Genomic DNA, 20387 nt, shown 5'->3' on the forward strand with positions numbered 1-20387 from the left:
AACTCCATTCATGCACTCTGCTGCCACCTCACTCCATGCATCTGCAAGATATATTCTTTCCAAAAGAAGAAGATTTCCTCACAATCAGTAAGCAGCCTGAGAAAAAGCATTTCTTAAATACCCAGAAGGCAATAACACCCTGGTCCATGAGTCAGCTTGTATTCAGTGAATGTGTTAATGAGGGATGATATGACAAAAGTCCTTTGAAAAGGTGTTATAGAGTATCAATTGATGACATTTTTTGTTATATGGAAGGTGGAATAGAATACAGGGACATCTGTGGAAATTAATTTTTTTGCATGATTAAAAAAGGGGTAAGGAGCTAATTTTTCTCTCATAAAGCAGTGAGTGGAACAGTTTGCCAAGTGGAGTGGTGAGTACATCTAATAAATGAGTTTAAAAGAAGGTAGCTGATGTGGGTGATATATGGCCTCACTCAACAAGTTTTTGACTCCTGGATGTCTCAGATAACAATAATAATAATAATAAAATAAGAATGTTAATATTACTGGAAAATTCATGTTGTTAATACATGATTAAGGATGCCTTATTTTTACCTTTTAGAAAATAGTCACTTTTGAGATGTTATATCCAAATTATGATAATGCTAATGTGAAATGGAAATAATAGTCAATCTACCATGATTACCAAAATATTTTAATAGAAAGTTGAGTTGAAACTCAATACAGCTTAATGACTAGGGCTACAATGATACCATCACAGTACAAGGTGCTACAGTATGGCTTTATTATAAGATCATTGATGCTATTAGACATTGTTAAGAATATTCAAACAACAAAAATACATACTTTTTTTCAGCCCTTTCATGGATACAAAAAAGATAACCTTGAGATATATTAATTCAGTGGAGATATGAAAACTCCGACAACCTTCCATTAATTTGAAATCTGACGAGATGGGGGAAATTAAAATGGTAACAAAATACAGCATTCTTCACTGCAGCTTAATTAGGAAATATAAAAATACTTCTAAGTTATGATGCAATCAGATGCGCAAAGAGTCCTGACAAACAGCATAAATAAATATTCCTACATATATACTAACATCTCAATTAAACATTTCCCAATGGACTGACTCGAAACAATTAACAAAAGTCCGCAAAAAAGTTTTTAAAAAAAATTAAACCAATCCCCAGACCGCTTTATCTACACAGGATGCTATACATTCTTCATTTTTACAAGATCCAGTCTAACTGGAGGGTAAAACTCAGTTCACCTGAACAGGTAAGGGTTGTTCTGGAATTAATGAATAGAAGAAGCTAGAAATAAAAGTCCATGCTGTGGTAAATGGAGAAACTCCTTCAGTAGTGTCTGTTTCTTGGAGCTGTCTTGAAGTAGTAGGTTGATTGTTATCAACTTCTGTCTCCTCCTGGACTGCTGGACCCTGATTTAAATACAAAGAGAATGAATTATTAACATTCCTCAGAATTACTTTTATAATTTTTTACTTTACTAATATTTATTAGTTTTATAATTCTAATTATAAAATAATATGCTCACCAGAAAACTATTATATTTGAGGAGCAGACAACAAAGTTATACTTTGTGGATGAACAAGATTTTATGTGAATAGCAAATTCATGAGGATAACAAGAATTTATGTGAATCCCCACTTTCATGAGTTGGATTTGCATAAAAATAAATAAATAAAAATATAAAAAAATCACATAGGTGGTAAACCTACCATATATTAGTACTATAAATGGGATATGGATTAGATAATTCAGAAATCCTGCCTCTTGAAATCAAGCACGGACTACTACAAGCCTGCAAGTAGTGGTCTCACTTAGCATTGAAATTCATCTGCCATCAAAAGATGTTTGCAACATCTATGCCAGTAGTGAGATTCAAACTCAGTGGCTACTGGCTGGAGATCAGAAGTGTTATTTGCTTGATAAAAAAGGGTTAGCATTTAAATGAATTTAAACAAGGAATTGTTATCAAAGTATCACAGACTCACATTATGGTTCCAAAAGAAAAACTTTAGGCTTCCAATAAGCAAGGTGGTGATTTCACAGTGGGCAATGCAATTCATCTACCATTTAAAGGCATTCACAAAACAACATTCATGCCTGCAGAAGAATTCCAAATCCATAGCTTATTGGAGGGCGATGATAAATCCAATAGTATTCACAGCTAAGCAAACCATTTAGTGAATATTCAAATAAAATAAAAAAATAAAATTTAAAATAATGAGATGAAAAGAACATATAATATATATAAAATCAGAAAACATATTTTTCTGACTAAATTTTGCTCTTAAATAGTTCTGAATGAAATCAAAATTGTAAATTATTATTATTACTACATGTTACCTCCAAGGAGTCATGAATATCGACACAAAAATATTGATAAATTTTAGTAGCAAGCAAATAACACTTCTGATCTCCAGCCAGTAGCCTGAGTTTGAATCTCACTACTGGCATAGATGTTACAAATATCTTTTGATGGCAGATGAAATTCAATGGAATGAATTTCAGTGGAGATCCTAAATACTGAATTTCGTTCAATTTTTCTAGGGTAGGCTTCCATATCAGCTAGCAAATAATTTTGCTGTCAATATTATGTTAAATATGCCCAGAGGGAGTCCATTTAATGATATGTATGGAAGCTGCTGAGACCATAATACACAAAAAAGTTGGGTGAGGTTATCCCTGCAGAGAGTTTCGTAAAGAATCCATTTGTATCACTAAACAAACACATGTCATAACCACAGTGATAAGTTTTAATAAGTAAATATTTCATCCTAAGTATCGTAGGACATCGTCAGTACAATTATTGTATATTTCAGCGTACAAGTCGACCTGGCGTATAATTCGATATTGGAATTTTTTGAGTTTATTTGAGTTTTTATAGTATACTCGTCGTATAAGTCGACTCGAAAAATTTCTTTTTCATATTGACCAGTTGACCAATAGTGAACTAAAGTGCAATGGCTCCTTTTAAAAGAATGAAATATGATGCGAGTTTTAAGTGCAAAGTGATTAAATTTGCAAAAGAAAATACTAATTGCGTTGCTACACATCAGTTCGGAGTAAACGAAAAACTAGTTCACGATCGGCAAACTAGTTTTCGCGACATAAAACCAGACACAGTAATAAAATCTTTTAAAAAATGTGCTATATCTAACAAATTAGATGGTTCGGAAGATGATTTTGTTTACAATGTTGATGAAATTGATGCTAAATCTGATGGAGAAAACGAATACAATTTATATGACGATATACCGGAAGAAATTACAGAACCAGAGTACAATGAACTTTTCATAGATTTAGACAGTGAAAATTAAATTTTAATTACGTAGCTACCTACCTATTTTCTTTTGTAAGTAAATAATTATATAACATGTAAATAAATTTGATATAAGTTGATATATTTTTACTTATTTATCCTTTTTGTATATTGCTAATAAATTTAACAGAATACGATACGTACTAGTTTTTTCTTGGAAAGCAATCAATTTTTGACCCGAATTTCTGGCATATAAGTCGACCTAAAAAATGTAGTACTTTTTTTCAATGCTGAAAAGTCGACTTATAAGCCAGAATATATGGGTAATTCAAACAGTACTAGGAATAATATACAGTTAGGGCGCATTATTACAATGGAATCCCAATATTCGTGCAGTAGCGTGTTATAGAATTAAATTAAAATATATCTGGAGGAAAAAAAATTATTTTACACAATTTTGTATGCCAATTTCCCATACTTTAGGAATAGCAAGAACATTATTACGGTTTAGATTTGGTCTGTGAAGTATAAATGTGGAGATTCTTTTTCTGGCATAAATTTGATGCAAGGATGAAGGAGGTTTATTTTATCTAGAAACAGGTGTAATTCGTGTTGGGAATGACCCCAGACAGCAAAGACGTCATCGACATACCGTAGCCAAATTTTTGGTTTGGGTTTAAATGTGAAATTTTTTTCTTCAAGTTATTCTAGAAACAGGTTTCCTAAGTTCAGTGATAAGAGAGAACCCCATTGCTGTTCCTTCCTCTTGCTTGTAAATTTTTTCTTTCTAAGTGAAGTCATCAAACGTAATAACAAATTTGATTAATTCAACAATATCAGGTGGAAATTTTTGAGTTAACAAGTCTACCGTTTCCTTATGGGGAATATTAGTGAAGAGGGAGACAATGTCGAAGCTAATTAGCATGTCAGTTTCCAACAGTTGAATGTCTTTTATTTTTGCATGAAACTCTGTGGAATTTTTAATTGACGAGGCTGAGTGGCCTATTGTGAGGACAGAGAGGGTTAGATAAAATAATAGCCAAAACTATCTATGATGCCAAACCTTCGGTTTACCGGTTTATATACGGTTTACCTAAGCTCTACAAGAATAACGTTACACTCAGACCTGTCATGGATTCTATTAGCAGCCCAACTTAGAAGTTATCAAGATTTTTATCGAACCTTCTCCATCCTCACATAGGCCACTCAGCCTCATCAATTAAATATTTCACAGAGTTACACGCAAAAATAAAAGACATTCAACTGTTAGAAACTGACATGCTAATTAGCTTCGATATTGTCTCCCTCTTCACTAATATTCCCCATAAGGAAAAGGTAGACTTGTTAACTCAAACATTTTCGTCTGATATTGTTACATATATTCAAATTTGTTATTACGTCTGGTTACTTCACTTGGAAAGAAAAAATTTACATGCAAGAGGAAGGAACAGCAATGGAGTCTCCCTTATCACCAAACTTAGCAAACCTGTTTCTAGAATACCTTGAAGAAAAAATTTTCAAGTTTAAACCCAAACCAAAAATTTGGCTACGATATGTCAATGAAGTTTTTGCTGTATGGGATCATTCCGAACATGAATTACACCTGTTTCTAGATAAAATAAACCTTCTTCATACTCGCATCAAATTTACACTAGAAAAAAAAACCATAATCTCCACATGGTATATGCTTTCTGGATTTACACATCCAAAGAAAAGAAGATGGTTCCATCTCCACTTCTGTTTATCGCAAGCCCGACATTTTCAGGTTGCTACATTCACAATTCTTCTGCTCATCATTTATCTCAAAAATTTGGCATCGTTAAAACATTAGTAACCAGAGCATACAGCCATACTAAATGGATACAATCTTAAAACAAATGAAAAAATCATCAGTCACTTTTCCACACATCAACTAAGACAAGAACAATCCCACAGGATTCCCATACCTTATGTCAAAGGCATGTCCAAATGTCTTTCAAAAATTATGAAGAAATACAAACTTGCTACTACCTACAAACCCATCAACCAGATCTATAACTTGTTACCTTCTGCTAAAGACAAATTCTCACCTCTGATGCTACCTGGCGTGTATGAGGTTCCATGCTCCTGTAAATTGTCTTACTATGGACAGACAGGATCTATTCATAAACGCATTTTGGAACATCAAGACCATATCCGTCTTATCAAACCACAGAAATCTGGCCTCGCTCAATACGGAGTTGAAAACCCAAACCATAGGATCCATTGGGAAAAGACTAAACTTCTACATAGATCTTTATATAAAGATGAATGTTTATATAAAGTGCTGAAGCCCTACTTCACAGACAAATCTAAACCATAATGATGTTCTTGCTATTCCTAAAGTATGGGAAATTGTCATACAAAATTGTGTAAAATAATTTTTTTACACAATTTTTGTATAAAAAAATTGTGTAAAATAATTTTTGTAAAATAATTGTGCCCTAACTGTATGTTATTCTTAGTACTGTTTGAATTAACTGTACTGACGATGTCCTAAGATACTTAGGATGAAATATTTACTTATTAAAACTTATTACTGTGGTTATTATGTGTGTTTGTTTAGTCATGAATTCTCCACAGGTTTCATTGTATAATAAAATTCATTTGTATATTCCAAAACCCTTCCAATTTTGACTCGGTAAACAACAGTATGAAAAGTCAAGCAAAGAGAAACAGATTTACATGGAAGAAAAGACAAACCTTCCATACTCACTTCAAAAATATACATGATCTTAGTTCTATGCTCAACAATGGTTCCTTCCCCTGCAATCTGCAAAACTACACCTATGTGTCTTAACAAATGTTGAACTTCAGCTTTATCTGCTATTCATCTCAGTTTTTCCCAGCAATGCACTCAACTTTTCATCTTGAAGACTGGATTTTAAACATGTTCATACAAAATATGACTTCTGCATTGCTTCAGCCTTGGTATCACTTCTGGGTCTGACTCCCACTGATGAGACCTCAATAAAGGTCGAAACTGATCTGGGTAATGACTCTGCATAATACACAGCATTATACATGTATGTAAGGATATGTACATTGCATTATAGGATACTAAGGCAACTGATGTGAAGTCATTATGCTCTATATAAACAGTAGTGTGGTTGTGAAGTGACTTCATGTGCAAACTTTGATTGCTTACACTTGGATAAAGGACGAAACCAAGAATATAATTTCTTGGCATCTTTAATTTATTTTCTATGAGTTAGCATTTTTAGAATACCATGCTGTTGAGCTGGATAATGGTGTGAATGTTTGTGCAAATATCTCCTTGTCTGCATGGGTTTTCTATAAACAGAAAAAAGAATAAACCATCAGGAAGCTATGTGATTAGTGTATCTATGAAGGAAAAACAGTCATTAACTTCCTGTTCCATTGTGATGTGGATTTTAGGATGCTGGCTATTTGATGATGATGTGTATGGATCATGTGGCCAAATAGCAAACACATCATCAACATAGCAGAGCCAAACCACTAGTTTGAGAGTGGCTGTATTCATAGCTAGATTTTCTAACTGTTCTATGTAGAAATTGGCTAAAGGAGAGAAAGGGGAAACCAACTGCTGTCCCATCTAGTTGTTTGTATATTGTCCCTTCCCAGGAAAAGTAACCTGCATGTACTGTAAATTTAAATAATTCAAATATATCTGGGAACAAAATGTGACTAACAAATCAAGGGTTTCAATTAACAGTACATTGGTAAATAGTGAAGTAAAATCAAAACTAACCATTATGCCTGAACCTTTTAAGATATGTTTTTTTTTCTAATATACTTTTTAGTGAATAGAATTTTTAACAAAGAAGGAAGAATTATTTGTGAGAGAGGCTAGTAATTTAGCTAAATGTTTAGCGAGTTTGTATGCGGGACTGTTTCTACTATCCACACTTGTTTGCGAATGTTTGGTGCTCCATATATTCTTGGTGCTTTAATATGAAAAGGCGTGAGTTTGTTAACTGTTTCTATTAGCCAGGAAAGTGACTTTCCTCAATAATTTGCGAATTTTATTATTTTGAGAGGTAGTAGAATCATGATCTATGATGTAGTAGCCCAATCTTGTAAAAGTATGTGCATTTTGCATATTATGCTAAATTTTTGGTAATCAACAGCAGCTTAAAAACATATTCCAACAAGTATGGCTATATCAATTTACCAAAAAATCTGGAAGAAAGTCATTTTAAGATCTAATTAATACTTGTATTTTCTCTTTACCCAACAATAGATGGCACCAATTAGGACTTTAGTTCCTTGTGTTGTCTGTTACAATTTTTTTTTAAAAAATAGTGCCACTGTTACACTAAACTGTTGTTGTTTCATGTACCATGACAAACTGTTCTTGGGCTCTGAAGATGCTGGACATAATCCCAATAAAATATCAGCTAATAAGTTAACAAATATTATTTTCTTATCATTCTGTGTTGTGAATCAATACTGTTCAACTAACAAATAAGTAACATAAAACGGATTTCTTCTTCGGCACTACAGCCCATGTAGAGCCTTGGCCTCCCATTTTTGGGTTTCATAACTCACTACGAGGTGGGGTCGTTACCCCCCACGCTCAACCATGTGTAATTGTCTGTGAAGCGTGTGACTGGTGTGCCTGCTTTGCAGGAGGAAAAAACCCCGCAGTCCACGCCCAAGACCAGTTAACTTGGCTATGTCTGAGAAAGATAGCTCCTCACATCAGCGACGAGAATTGAATGCAGGACGCTCCTTTCCCAGGCATATGGATGCAGAGTCCGTAACCACTGAGCTAACTGCGCAGAAACATTACATATATATTTTTATTAGTATAAAATTTTCACCCTATTATCAAGGGTATCTTCAGTATGAACAGAAACTGGTGGATTCAATAATGACAAGCGCAAACTTCAAACATACAGGATGTAGAGTGTAATGGTCTAATTATATTAAGGTTCTAGTAAAAATAACTTCAACAAGATGAAATAAATATATAGGTGTGTGTATACACATAGATAGATATATATAGATAAATTTAATTATCTATATATATCTATCTATCTATGTGTATACACACACCTATATATTTATGATGCATTATATAAGTCTCACAGCTCTCTAAATAGAAACAATGGACTTATATCAACCCACTTATGGGAAATAGTTCTTGTTCATAAATACCTAGAAATAATTTAAATTTAATTATCTATTTCTATATATATCTTCTTCTTCTGCAGCTTCTCCTACTTAAGTGGGGTCACTGTTGATGATGAGTCTCCTCCACATCCTCTTGTCTTGGGCTGTCACCACATCCAAGTTCTTCATCCTCAAGTGCTCTTCTACCAGCTCCCTCCATCTCTTCTTTGGCCACCCACGCTTCCACCTTCCCTGCACATCCAACTGCGTGACCCTTCTTCCCACATATTCGTCCTCCCTCCTCATCACATGACCAAACCATCTCAACCTTGCCTCCTGTATCTTCGCTCCTAAGTTCGTAACTTTCACTGTTCCCCTCACATAGTCATTTCTCAGACGATCTTTCTGGTCACACCGCACATCCACCTAAACATTCTCATCTCTGCTACTTCCATCCTGCTGATGTTATTTTTCCTCAGGGCTACAGTTTCTATAGCATACGTCATAGCTAGCTTCACTACTGTCCTATTGATTTTGCCTTTCAGATTGATCGGCACTCTCTTATCGCATAACACTCCAGCCATCTCCTTCCAGTTCCTCCAACCTGCTTGTATCCTGCATCCCACTTCCTTCTCAGCTCCTCCATCTTCTTCCACTGTTGAACCTAAGTATCTAAAGTCCCTCACCTTCCTGATGACATTTCCTTCCAACTCCAGATCTGTATCCTGGCTGTCACCCACTGTGCAACACATATATGCTGTCTTACTTCTGCTCAGTCTCATACCTCTCTCTTCCAGTACTTTTCTCCATCTTTCCAGTTTAGTTCCCGCTTCTTCTCTTGAATCTGCACACAGCAAGATGTCATCTGCATACAACATTGTCCAAGGCACATCTTCTCTCACCTCCTCTGTTACCACCTCCATCACAATATTAAACAGAAAATGACTTAATGCTGACCCTCGATGCAAGCAAACTGTTACTTGAAAACTTTCTGCCTGTCCCAAACAGGTCCGAACATTAGTCTTCACATTTCTGTACATTTCCCGCACCAACCTGACATATTTCTCTGGCACCTTCTTCTCCCTCCGACACCTCCAGACTTCTTGTCTTGGCACTCTATCGTATGCTTTCTCCAGATCAATAAATGCCAGATGTAGCTCCCGTTGTTTCTCTCGAAACTTTTCCAATATCTGCCGTAACCCAAAGATAGCATCTGTTGTTGATCTACCAGGCATGAAGCCAAATTGTTCCTTTGCAATCTCCACCTCCTTCCTCAATCTTCCATCAAGAACCCTTTCTAGGATTTTCATTGTGTGGGACATCAACTTTATTCCTCTGTAATTTTTACAGTCTTGTGCATCCCCTTTACCCTTGTAGATGGGGACAAGAGTACTCTCCCTCCATTCCTCGGGTATATTTTCCTGTTGGCAAACTTTCGTGAACAGGTCCCACAGCAGGTCAATTCCCTCTCCCCCCCAGTGCCTTCCATGCCTCCACTGGAATCCTGTCAGGGCCCACTGATTTTCTATTCCTCCGTCACTTCCACTCTACTGATGTTCTGCACCATCCCCTCAGAAGGATGCCCATCTTCTCTGTGAGTCCTTGCATTTTCCTCATTCAAAAGTCCCTCAAAGTATATTCTCCATCTGTTTCTTATGTCCACATCCCTCCATAATACTCTTCCTTCAGCGTCTTTGATCTGCCTCACATGTAAGATGTCCTAGATGTCCTTTGCTGCTTTATTTCTACATTTCACTAGTTGGTAAATTTTTCTCTGTCCTTCCTTTGTTTCTAATTGATCATACAGATCTTGATATGCCATGGCCTTTGTCTGTGCCACAACTCTCTTGGTTTCCTGCTTTTTCTCTCTGTCCTCTTCCACTCTTGACTCATCCCACTTCTGTTTTTGCCTTCCTCTTAGCTGTCACTGCCACTTGTACATTATTATTCCACCACTAACTCTCCTTCTGCTCTCCAATTTTTCCAGATGTCTCACCAAGCACCTTGATTGCATCTATATATAAATATATATTTTTTTTTTTTTTTTTATCTTGTTAAAGTTACTTTTACTAGAACCATCATGTAATTAGACCATTACTATCTACATCATGTATGTGCAGTTCATGTGTGCACCACTGTTGAATATACCAGTTTCTGTTCTTGTTTAATTTAAAAGTCAAACTGAAGTTGCACTTGATACTATAGCAACAATTTTATAGTAATAAAAATATATAAGTAAGGTAAATTCATTTCATGTTACTTATTAATTATCATGTCTTACGTTTTCATATGTCACATTATTAAAGGAGAAATCAGTCAAACCACTGAACTGGTTGTATACAGGACAGTGTTCAAACTAATTTTAACTTATGGATCTGATAGCTAGGGTAAAAGTGTGTCAGCCTGATTGGCTGAGTAGTTATGCTAACTTTCCAACTTTTTTATGTCCACTTTCCAACAGACAGGCTGGGTGTTTGAATATCACCTTGGACATGAATATTTTTAGGTGCAAGATGAATTTCTTCAACTGATATGAAACTACTACCCTGCTTAGTGGAGGCCTCAAGTGAATTTGAAAAAAAGTTCCATGTTTTGTAAAAACAGGCTGTCTGGAGTATGTAAAAAATCATTAAGCAATACAAAAAAATTATAACAATTAATAAAAAGAGAAAATTGTTTTGTCCACTCATGATACTAATGTACTATAGGCTTACAATCTTTCCTGAGTGGAAGTCATATTAAAAAGTAAAACACAGTTGATTAAAGATTACAAAAAATCTCTGATAACATACTAAGATCACAGATATGAGAAAAAAATTAGAGAAGTGCACAGATGGCATCAATAGTAGAATCATGTGAAAAATGAAGATATTAGAAAGGAGCTTGACATTTTGCATTCAAGCATGTGTGAGCAGAGCTGATCTAAGTAGTATGGTCACTTAAACAGAATAGCAGAGGAAAAGTTAGCAAAGATGTTGCTAGTGTCACAAGTAAATGTAGTGGTGTTTTTTTCATCAGTGCTGAGAAAAGTGTTTTTAAGTAGCGTATACTGTGGCTCTTTATCATATAATTGTGCTTCATTTTTTCCATACTGGATACAAGTGTCCTTCAATAGTGTTTGTTATTGAAATTTTGTTTATTTGTATTTTGCTACTTGTTTATTCCTACAGCTTCTTCTTTCTAAAAATGGCATGGAAAGTTTCAGCACAAAGATCAAATTCTGCTGATTTTTTCCCAGTGAATGCATTGTGACAATTGCTTTATGTATGCACAGAAAAATGTGAAAGATTTATGGACTTTTAGAGTAAAGAAAAGAAGGAAAACCTTAATGTACATGAAGTATTGATAAGTTTGAGCATTTTGAAATCAGAGCTAGCATCAGGATCATAGTAGTTGGTGAAAATGAAAAGAGAAATGAAGCATCTGGAAGATAAAATAAGCACCTAAAGAAGAGATGAGCAAATGTGAATAAGAAGAAAGAAGTTAATGTTACAAAAAAAAGTCAAAGGATAATCATATATCACTGTATGGAGACAATCATTAGAGGTGTGATCACTAACAAAGTACACAAAACATGCTTTCCTGGTGGAACACTGAAACAAATACTAATGCTTTTCAGAGAAGAGAAGACTGGGTATCAGAATCAGTGGTAGAAGTCAACATGACTGACTTAGATGGTGAAAAAAAGAACGTTGATAGATTTGAAGTTGTTGGGGGAGATAAAGGATAATAGTGTTGTTGGAAAAGTTGTAGTGCCAGATATGACAATAGTGAATTGAGAAGGAGAGCAGAGATAAAGAATAGCAAAAATGGCTGACTTATGTGAGGCAAAGGGGATTCACAGTTTGTGAATCTGTGGGGTGAATTTGAAGGAAAACTGGAATGGTTTAAAGTTGATGCATTTAGAAAATGCTATTTTTTTCTGAGAAGGCGCAAAATCAAAAAGTTAATGAAGCTAACAATCAGAGGATACTTGTGAAGCAGAATAGCATAGTCAAACGGGTTGTATGACAGAAGGGAGATGGATACAAGTTTGAAAATGTGGTATTGTGGAAAGGAATGATGGAATGCATAAAGGTGAAAATGAGCTAGGTATGAATGGCAATCAGGATCAGAGGAAGTGGTCTGACCAAAAAGGAAGGTGTAGTATAATGGCTAGAGTAGAGAATATTGGTGCTGTTAGAATTGGCATCAAAGACACAGGGATTGTTATGTTTGCATGAAATGTAAGGAGTATTTGAATAAGAGAGATGAGTTTGTTGCACTGATTGATATAATCACAAAGATAATCAATAATTCATGAAAAGTGGGGGGGGGATATTGTTAATGATCGCAGAGGAATTGTGTCCACAAAGTGTGGAAGTTGTTAGTACATGTGCAGATTTTGAATCCATGTGATGTGAAATTGAAAAACAGGCTATACTTTGCCTAAGCATTTTGCAATACTAATGATTGCAAAATGCTTAGGCAAAATGATTGACATGTAAAAAAAAGGTGATCGTGATGGGAGACTTAATTACAGGAATACAGAATAGAAGGAGGAGATAGTATATGGAAACAAGGAGAGTGAGTTTATTAATTTTATGAGGGATAAATATCTTAAGCAGCATGCAACTAAAACAACTAGAGGCTTTAGTGTTTTGGATTTGGTGATAACTTCACAAGATGTAGTTGTTAATGAGATTTTAACACACCAGTTGATGAGTGATCGTGAGGTACTTCTTTGGGAAGTGGTGAAACAAGAAAAAGTTACTACCAAAAATGAATACATGTGGAATTATAAAGTAGGTGATTATAGGAAGCTTTGTACACAACTCATCTATCTTAACTTATTGATAAATAGTTGATTACAAAGCTTCCTATAATCATCTACTTTATAATTCCACATGTATTCATTTTTGGTAGTAACTTTTTCTTGTTTCACCACTTCCCAAAGAAGTACCTCACGATCACTCATCAACTGGTGTGTTAAAATCTCATTAACAACTACATCTTGTGAAGTTATCACCAAATCCAAAACATTAAAGCCTCTAGTTGTTTTAGTCACATGCTGCTTAAGATATTTATCTCTCATAAATTCAATAAACTCACTCTCTTTGTTTCCATACACTATCTGTTGATGTTGAGAAAAGACAGTGCATGGAAATTCATAAGGCAGTATCTGATACAGGCAATGCATAACTGCATTCTAAAGATTAGGTGAGTAAATAGAGTAGAAGTGAAATGGATGAACAGTGAAATCAAGAGAGCTGTGTTGGAAAAGAAAAAGTTATAGAGGAGGCACAAGACAGTTGGTGGTGACCAGATCCATTAAGAGTATAAAGTGCAGGCTAGGAAGGTGACAAGCATGGTAAAGAAATAAAGTGCAGTATGAGAGGAGATTGGCTGGCCAAGCCAAGGTTAATTCAAGGGACTTCTTTCACTATATGGCAAGCAGGAGGAAAAATAATTATGTCAATGTTGACACTGGTGGATGGCCTTGACCACTTTGTCAGTGTATATCATACTGGTGTAAATGATGCCATGCAATGTGTAGAAGGGAGACAATTAGGAGGATAGGAAGTGAAAGAATTAGAGATGTATCCAGGTGTTGATTGGGCTAGATGTTAATAAGGCTAGGAATGGATGATATATGGTTATTTAATGAAAGTCTTGCAGTAGGTAGGGTTCCTAAGGAGTGAAAAGAAGGCAAAATAATACGACTCCATAGTTCTAGGACAGAAGTTTCCAATTATAGACCAATCTGTATAACTGCAGTTGTAGTCAAGGTGTTGGAGAGATGGGTCAGCAACAGAATACAAGATTGAGTTGATGAAGATAGCATTCTTTATGATAGTCAGAATGGATTTGTGAAGGATAGGTCTTGTATTAGCAATTTACTTGCATTTTATGATAAGGTAACAAGTATTTTAGATAAAGGAGAATCATATAGTGATATTCTTGGACTTTGCAAAAGTGTTTGATAGATTACCACATGATAAGTTGCCACACAAGCTGCAGAGGATGAGAATAAATAGTATATTAGTTAGATGGATTGATGATTGGGTCTCTAAACGACACCAGCAAATTGTGTATGATGGAGCAGTGTCTCAAAAAGGAGCATGCTCCAGGGATCAAGAATATCTATTCTTGATCCCTGATTTTTAACTTGTTTGTAAATGATATATCATGTGGACTGACTGAGGATCTTCAGTTGTTTGCTGATGATGGAAAGTTGGTGAGAATTATAAGTAGCACTGCTGATGTTAATTCCCTTCAGTTGCATGAACCGCCCATGATGAGCCCGCTGACTTCATGGAGAGTGTAGTAAATATAATAATAAACAACTTTTAAATGTCAGAATAAAAGACTCAGAAGAACACTAAGATCTGGGTAGGGTAATGCAGTTAGAAATGTCTTAAGAGGCCAACTAAGATCCAACAATATTGTGGATCTGACAAATAAACTGATTTGGAGAAAAAGTGATGATAAGAGGTTAGTAAAAATGTAAACTTAATCAATATAGTACTGCACTATCACATTATCATTCATGTACACTCCTAGGATATATATATATATCAGGAAAACTATTATGGAATATGAATTGTATAAACCACAGAATAACAAATTAAGTAATTCTTTTTATATATTTGTTTCTTAGAAAATACCTGTTCTTCCTGATCCTGTGTTACATGAACATCTGACTGGTTAGAGTTGTTTTCATTAGCAGAGTCTTCCCTGGCATTATCTGGTTGGTTTTCTGCTGACTCCCTTTCATTCTGTGCCTGTATATCTCTCTGCCTATTTTCTCTTACCCTTTGTGGTCTTCTTCTTGCATGGAACCTAGAATTTTTTTTTAAATGTCTTAAATTCAATAATTTCATCTTTTAATAAAAGAAAGCTAGAAGAATACCATGAAATTAGAGAACTGAGTGGACCAGTGCTAAAAATGGCTTTTAGTAACATATATGTTCATATTGCAACCCACATTAATGAAAACGAATTTGGGTTCAAGGCACTTTACATGTACTCATCTGGTTCTGTCAATGTTCAGAAAAATTAACCAAAGTTTCTAGAGCAACACACACCCTGTTACTATTGTAAGACCAGTTAACCTTCAGCTTTAAGATGAAAAATTGTAGATGTTTGTGTAATTGTAAATGATATAGGATTTGAATCCAGGTTTTTCTAACCAAGAATGCATTGCTCTTCCAACTAGGCTATCAGAGAAGCATGTAATGAAAAAAATAAAAAGGTATGGATTATAATTTTCATCATAGTCTTCTACATACTGCAATATTAGATCACCTTATTCAAATTCCCAAAATATTCATTTAAAGTAGTGAAATGAGTATTATGGGAATCTAAATAAGATGACAATCTTAACAGGACAATGTGATAAAGTCATATGTTTACAGACTGATTTACCTATTTGCAAATGGAGGGGATTTTCATTCTCTTGAAATTTCATTTCAAGACAATGAAAGAGAACTCTGTCACCTCTGCTAACCATGTTTAAAAAGAGATATATGAAGTTTTTTGAGATTAACAAGTTTATAACATATGATTTTTTTTTATATAACTCTTACTCATGAAAGTTGTGAATTATAGTAATTTAGTATACTTGCTATAGTAAGTATACTAAATAAAAAAACAAATAAAATAAAATAAAAAATCCTCCAAAGTATCTCCAAATCCTCTAAAGTAGCAGTAGGATTTTTTATTTTCCTTTTTTATTAATCGTATAAAAATATGATTAATAAAAATGTAATATATATATATATATATATATATATATATATAAAATCTAGAAACCCTGCTATAGAGACATACAATATATAGTCCTACAGTATGGAGGATGGTGGTGGTGGTAATGGTCTCCCACCAGGTAATGAAATTTATTTTCACCTAAACACAATCACAAATTATGCTCATGGCAGGATTAGAATCTACAAGCTAAGAATTATAGACAAGTTAACACAAGAATATTTTAATATTTGCCAAATATTTCAGTCTAAAACTAACAGACTATCTTCAGTGGCTACATAGGAACAGTTTTTAACAAGGTGGAATATACTAACAATTGATCATTCAAAAGTAGAACGAGCCGCGTGATGTTACATTGCTAAGCATTAAAAACAGGAAAAATTTCATCTGAGTGATGATTAAATTATAGGTATTAATTCACAATTACATATAATAATCTTAATTTATAAATAACAGACTAATGTAGGAATTAAAAGTCTCAATTAAAAAAAAATAAATGTGTTATCCTGATTAAATCTTCCCATATTTTTGATAAGGATAAACAATCATTTCAATTCAAGTCAGGGCGTTGAAGTAAGGCCTCAGCACTCTCTTTGAATAGGCATTCAAATTTATAGTGACATCTGTGTAGAAAGCGTCTTGGACCAGAGGATGTTGTGGCTTGTCTCTATCCTGTGCTGAGCCAATCCAGACTTATCGGATTTGTTGTGCAGAATGTATGATTGATGTTCTTGAATTCGTTTTCTATAGAGCGTCCTGTTTGCCCAAAGTAGGACAGATTGTATTTACAAGGAACTTGATACACACCAGGCAGATACATAGTTGAGTGTTTATCTTTAGAAGAGGGGAAATAGGTGGATAGTTTGTTAATAAGTGGCTGTTAAATCATATTTCTTCTGAATTCTTGAAATTGGTTTTGAAATCCAGGAAATATATGGAATTGGAACTCGACGTATTGATTGTTTGTTGTTCTGGATTGAATTGTAGGAATCAAACAGATGTTGTGTACTTTTTTCGAAGAAGCCATTTAATTTCATGTGATGTTTGATAGTTGAAAGTTCTTTCTGTAATTCACGAGGAGTTGAACAATTAGTTCTAGCTCGTTGGATTAAACATTTTATGATTCCTGTTTTTTAATAAGGATGACGAGCAGATTGTTTGAGAATATAATGTCCAGTGAAAGTGGGTTTTCTGTAAACTGTTGTTGTTAGAATACCTGAAGGTGAACGGATGTCTATAAAGGATAACTTGTTGTCTTTTTCAATCTCCACGGTAAACTTAATACGAGGATGTAAAGAATTGAGTCTGGTCAGTCAGGAATCTCTGTTATGAGGCCACACTGAAAAGATGTCTTCTATATATCTCACCCAAAAGGATGGTTGAGGGAATATAGATGAAAACAGGACGTCTTATAGATGTTCCAAATAAAAGTTGGCTAGAGCAGGTGAAAGTGGACTTCCCATGGCCATTCCTTCCACTTGGTTGTAGAATCTGTTTTGACACAAGAAATATCCAGAGTGCATCACGAAATCAAATAATTTTATAACATCTTGATAACTAATAATTAAGGAATTGACAGCATACACTAGAAATATAAATTAAATAAACTTTAATATATACTTTCCGATATTTCGGCAAACATCACATTGCCATCTTCTTGGGAACTTATTACAAAGACAAGTGCACACAAGTACTACATAACAGCAAATGAGAACAGAAGCTAGGAAGTTAACGTTTTCCTAAAGTCCTGAGTGCCCCTGGTGGGCTATATTGGTAGTTCTTGGCCTTTGGGCTGAAGTTCTTCTGATAAATGTTTCCCAAATTTGGAGCAGTCTCATGCATCCAAATTTGTTGAGGTTTGGCATGTTCCTAAGGGCTGAGGCTGATTCCATGAATAGTCTTTCATATTTGAACTTGCTGCAGTGTATTACTGTGGCTTTCTTCCATCTTATTCTGTGGCGAGTATCCAGAGCGTGGTCTGCAAGCCCAGAGTGGCTGTACTTGTGAAATCGGATGTAATCCTTGTGTTCTGAGATTCTGATATTTGCTGTCCTGCCTGTTTGGCCAAAGTAGGACAGTTTACAGCTGCAAGGGACCTGGTATACACCAGGTAGATCTAAGGGAAGTGGTTGGTCTTTAGTGGAGCGGATAAGGGATGCCAATTTTCTATGTGGTCTGTAACAGGTGGTCAAGTCATGTTTTTTTAAGATTTTGTTGATTTTTTCCGAGGTGCCTCGGATGTAGGGAATGGTGATGGATCTAGAGTAATCTTTTTTGTGAAGGGGAGGGGGTGGTGGGTTGTGGATAACTGGGTTAAGTATTTTTTGGATTCTTTTGGGAGGGTAGCCATTGGCTGAGAAAGTGTCACGAATGTGATTTAGTTCGGTAGTTAGGGCTTGATCATTAGAACAGATTATTTTTGCCCTGTTGAATAGTGTCTTAATAACTCCATATTGTTGTGAGGGGGGGGGGGGGGGTGATGGGATTGTTGGTGAATGTATGGGTGGGTTTTCTATAAACTGAGAAAACCAAGGTTCCATCAGGTTGGCAGGTGACTAGTGTGTCTAGAAAGGGGAGGTTATTAATTGCCTCTTTTTCCAGGGTGAACTTGATTCTTGGGTGTTGGTTGTTTAAGTGTGTTAGGAAGGAGAGGAGTGAATCTGGGCCATGTGGCCAAATAGCAACAGTTTTTAACAAGGTAGCGAAGCCATATGGTAGGTTTTTGTGGGGCTGAGTTTAAGGCTTTCTCTTCTAAAGTCTCCATAAAGAAGTTAGCCAAGGGTGGGGAAAGTGGTGAACCCATGGCTGTCCCCTCTATTTGTTTGTAGAATTTTTCCTGCCAGACGAAATAGCCTGAGTTCATTGTAAACTGAAATAGGGTTGAGATATCGGGAGGAAATTTAGCTTGGATTAGCTCTAAGGTTTCTTTGAGGGGGACATTCGTGAATAAGGAGGAGACATCAAAACTGACCATTATGTCATTATGTTGGAATGTGAGGTTTTCTATATTGGCTTTGAAGTGGGCTGAGTTTTTTTATGTGTGATGGTGTGTTGTCAGTACAGTGTGAGAGCGCTTTGGCTAAATGCTTGGCTAGTTTGTAAGTGGTATAGCCTGCCAGGGGGCACCATCAGGACTTTAGGAAAACGTTAACTTCCTTGCTTCTGTTCTCATTTGCTGTTATGTAGTACTTGTGTGCACTTATCTTTGTAATAAGTTCCCAAGAAGACGGCAACGTGACGTTTGCCGAAATATCGGAAAGTATATATTAAAGTTTATTTAATTTATATTTCTAGTGTACGCTGTCAATTCCTTAATTATTAGTTATCATGTATAACAAGCGTATAAGCCTCTCAACAAGAATTTATAATATCTTGCAGGAAGATGTTAGCAAGTAATTGTAAAGTCTCTTTGAGAGGTACATTAGTATATAGAGATTCTACATCGAAGCTCACCATAAGATCAGTAGGTTGTAATGAGATATGTTTTAATTTATTTCGGAAATCCGAAGGTTTTCAGAAAAGAGCATTATTTGCCTATAAACGATTTCAATAATTTCGCTAAATATTTGGCTATGTGATAAGTAAGTGAATCAATACAGGCCACTACAGGATGAAGAGGAATATCTGTCGTGTGGATTTTAGGTAGACCATAAAATCTAGGAGGTCTTGCGAAATGTGTTTTTAGCCTTTCTATCGTGTCTGCATCCAAACTTATTACCTCCTCTAGAAGGGAATTTAATTTCTTCAGTTGCCTATTGGTGGAATTATGATCAAGTTCTTTGTATGTTGAGCAATCTCGAAGTAAAAGAGAAATTTTTCTTCTATAGTTTGAAGAATCCATAATTACTGTCACTTTTCCTTTGTCTGCTTTAGTAATAACAAAGTGACTGTTGCTTCTTAAGGAATATAACGCTTTGATGTTAGCAATGTAACATCATGCGGCTCATTCTACTTTTGAATGATCAATTGTTGGTATTCCACCTTGTTAAAAACTGTTCCTATGTAGTCACCGAAGACAGTCTGTTAGTTTCAGACTGAAATATTTGACAAATATTAAAATATTCTTCTGTTAACGAGTCTATAATTCCTAATCATAATGTCACAAGTGTCTCTCAAGAGTAAGAATTTACAGGCTGTTGAGTGGAGAGCAGATATGCTAACTACTCAGCTAACCAAGCCTGCTAATAGTGTGAATACTAGACATCTTGTAAGTAAAACTGGATAAAGGAAGAAAGCTACATAATAATTGTAATTACCCAATAGATTTCTGTT

The 20387-nt window shown here is 35.1% G+C and overlaps 1 protein-coding gene across 2 annotated transcripts in view; it reads right to left on the minus strand.

The window, feature by feature from the left end:
* Positions 1–636: 636 nt before the first annotated feature.
* The window catches only part of LOC150103629 (homocysteine-responsive endoplasmic reticulum-resident ubiquitin-like domain member 2 protein), a 135221-nt gene continuing 115470 nt past the window's right edge, over positions 637–20387 (minus strand). For both annotated transcript variants that reach the window (XM_090397699.1, XM_090397697.1), the window contains exons 8-9: positions 15017–15191; positions 637–1404 (exon numbers count right to left, since the gene is read on the minus strand). In XM_090397699.1, coding sequence (XP_090253825.1) covers positions 1228–1404; positions 15017–15191 — 352 coding nt within the window. In that variant the 3' untranslated portion in view covers positions 637–1227. The remainder of the gene's footprint in view (positions 1405–15016; positions 15192–20387) is intronic.

This window comes from Typopeltis vanoorti, chromosome 9, assembly GCF_054136105.1.
Source record: "Typopeltis vanoorti isolate ZY-2024b chromosome 9, IOZ_Tvanoo_1.0, whole genome shotgun sequence".
NCBI lineage: Eukaryota > Metazoa > Arthropoda > Arachnida > Uropygi > Thelyphonidae > Typopeltis > Typopeltis vanoorti.